The sequence below is a fragment of the Calcarisporiella thermophila genome (genome assembly GCF_041956535.1).
Source record: "Calcarisporiella thermophila strain CBS 279.70 unplaced genomic scaffold VTP21scaffold_6, whole genome shotgun sequence".
Classification (NCBI taxonomy): domain Eukaryota; kingdom Fungi; phylum Calcarisporiellomycota; class Calcarisporiellomycetes; order Calcarisporiellales; family Calcarisporiellaceae; genus Calcarisporiella; species Calcarisporiella thermophila.
In genome coordinates, this window is record NW_027192196.1 from 1,267,239 (window position 1) to 1,270,426 (window position 3,188).

Here is a 3,188-nt window from a genome sequence, read left to right on the forward strand (position 1 = left end):
AATGGTGTGCAAAAGATGTATCAGTGAACATAACGTTGTCCAATTGTGAAAAAAGATAGGGAAATGGGTGCATTACTTAGCTACACTGTTCTTCACGATAACTTCATAGGCACTTTTTAATGCTATGGCATGGGCAAGTAGAGGAATATATTCTAACCAGACAATGAAAATAAGCAAACGGCCAAAAATTCAAAATTTTGTTGAAGGGTATTTAAGCTACAAGCATGGTAGTGGCCTTACCTGCCTTAGGAACAATTTTCCATTGAAAACTTGTGGAGTACTGTATAACTCTATCTCGATAATTAGTCTTGAAGGCTTAAGAACAAGGACGAACTTTGGGTCTGAACTAAATCATCTTAACAAGATGTTAGGCAAGTATTCGTTGAAAAACCTCTCGGAAGTATGCAGTCGCAAGTCTTTTCTATATATATTATCAGAGAAGCCTCTACTAAATAATAGGGATTAGCTTGGCGATAAAGGAGAAAAGTAAAAGGATCGATTTGTTGGAAAATTGCAAAAGTCAAATATACATATTTGGCAATTTCAACCCCCTGTGTTTCGGATATTTTTTTTGTAAACATTCTCGATATATGCATGGATGGAAAGGCTAGACCTTGTATTTTATATTAATGAAGTATCAAATATTAGTTTAGATAAATAAAATAGATATTAATGTGTTTAGTAAAACACCTCAATTTCATATACATTCGTGCAGCATACTGTAGCTAGAGGAAGAGGAAAAGTCCTCCAAACTCATCTGACTATTCTTCTGCGAAGAGGATAGTAAGAAACGAGATTTAATCTGTGAAATAAAACGAGGAATAGATGTGGAGCAAAGAAGCGTAAAAATGGTTTCGAGAATAAATATTCTTGAATATATATTGTATTTTTAAGGAAATTTAATACGGTTGCAGAGAGTTCTGAAACGCTGATTCTTCAAAATCTAAATGCGGTATGTCTGATCAAGCCTGGAAACTCCCAATTCATTGTCTTCGAAAGAACCTATTTGAGTACCCGATCAAGGTTCTCCTGTATTTCATCTTGAAGCGTGGACTGCTGATAGAGTCGGCAGTCTATTGCATCTAAATGAAAAACCGAGTGCCGCTATCACTGAATTTAAATTCCGATAGACATTTCCCATAGAAATCACTTTACAACAAACCACTATTAAGGGAGAGGACCTTGGGAACGATGCCTAAAGGGCATCTGCTTGTGAAGGCTAATTCCATTCGGGCTCTCGCCTGAAAGAAATTCACCGATTGGTCAAAAACATAAATAAGATATATATATTTCCATTGGAGGCTTTAAAATATATAAAGAATCGAATAGAATTGCGCCTGAAACATCGATCCGTGCTTAACCTATGACCCAAATTTGAAAAGAATGGTTGAAATCAATTCAACTGATTCAAGTTCATGTGGATAATTATAAACCCCGGTATGCATAGTTCACGTCCATAATATTCTATGTGTTTGGGTATTCTAGGTTTATTATAGCAATAGTATTTAAAGTCAACGTCATTTTCTATTATGAAAGAAATGTTCTCGATATCGTACAAGAAAAGAACAGAGAGTTCTCTTATAATAAATTCGGGTAAAATTGCTGAGATATTCCCTTTGTTTAGTTTAGTGTATGCGACGGCTTAAGTGTGATGGGCAAAGCAAAGTCAGTTGTCTAATATCTCAGTTTTAGGCGTTATATAGGGAATGACAAAATTCTTAAACCGAAATATATTTAATATGAATTTGTATTGCAAAATATCTTTTTCTCGGAACCAAAAATATTTCACGGTGCAATATATGGCAACCAGTGATATGTAAAATTTCAGCCTTAAAATTGTATAAATATGCGAGTTAGTAAAATCAAATTCTTTTCAACAATCTACTATACACTATAAATTATCTATCAAAGATTTACCTCCTATTTTCACCAACAACCTGAATTGATGCCCATCGATAGTGCGATAGCTATTAATGAATTATTAGATGAAGTGGCTCAGGCTGCGAAGCAAAATACATTGAGTGAACTTAATTCAACAGCACACAATTGGGTTTGCGGACGGTGTTACAGCGATGAGACATGTGCATACTATAACTTAGCAGTAGGGTCAACGGGTCGGACGAGAAGAGACCTTGATGTCAATTGGGAACATCCTCGTTTAGCTGAAAACGGGATTGACAACTCAATAGAAAGTGCAAATGGTTATGCGTGCCTACTCACGGATCGAGCGGCAGGCTTATTTTCATATTTCAATAGTCATATTACCCATGGATTAGACACTCTATCTGTAGATCGCACTGCCATAATAGCTGCTATTACGCAGTTTGACGCAAACGAACATGGCATGTCTCTAAAGCTGGATTATACTGATTGGGCGGAAAAGGGTGATTCTAGTATAACCGAAATTTGCAATTACGTATTGCGGGATACTCTGCAGTGGGTTTACAGCTGGATGGGTTATATACCATCACAACAATATGGTGTTTGGTATGTTGCTTATACGACTATATGTGACGATTTGGCTATTCCACCAAAAGATTTGATGCAGGGGCACTTCAAAATAGGCGGCCTATCACTAGAGAAATGGGTAAAAGGCGCATATGAGGTCGGGTACACAACTCCTGTGCTTCGGTGCATGCTCGGATTATTACTTAGAGAATATATCTTTCAGTATCTTGAAAAGGCGTGGGTGACAGCAAATTTAGATTTCAGAAGGATTTATACAAATGGAGCTAGATCTTTAAATTGCGATACGGCTTTTAGAGTAATGGGTGCTGATGTTCAAGGATGTGCAATTGTCATCCTACACTACTCAGGTCAGAATGCGAGCTGGCAGAGTATATGCGCATCCGCCATAGGTTGTTGTCTCTCTATGGACTTTGCAAAGCGGAGACTCGGAGTTCTGCAGAGGGACCGAACACTAGCTGTGGAAGGGGGACCCGATTTAGAAAAAGTGCCTCATAGTGCCCAGATGTGTGCCGTGATCGCAGAGCTGTGCCAAGGAAAGGCTCCACGAGTACTTCTCCGTTATGGCACGTCAGGACTTCATTATGTGTATCTACTAGAGCGTTATCACGAGCGTCTGAATATGAGACGTGAAGGAATTTCGTCGCTGGTCAAAGAGTGGTGGGGCGCTATGATGGAGCAACATCAGTTTCCAGTAAATAACCAAATTAGAAGGCCTAATT

General features: G+C 38.1%; 1 protein-coding gene across 1 annotated transcript; it reads left to right on the top strand.

Moving 5' to 3' along the window:
• Positions 1 to 2,344: 2,344 nt before the first annotated feature.
• Positions 2,345 to 3,160, top strand: VTP21DRAFT_10254 (uncharacterized protein; the record flags this gene model as incomplete). Its single annotated transcript, XM_069389570.1, has 1 exon — positions 2,345 to 3,160. A coding segment is annotated over one exon (816 nt), but the record flags the coding sequence as incomplete, so codon positions are not given.
• Positions 3,161 to 3,188: the final 28 nt, after the last annotated feature.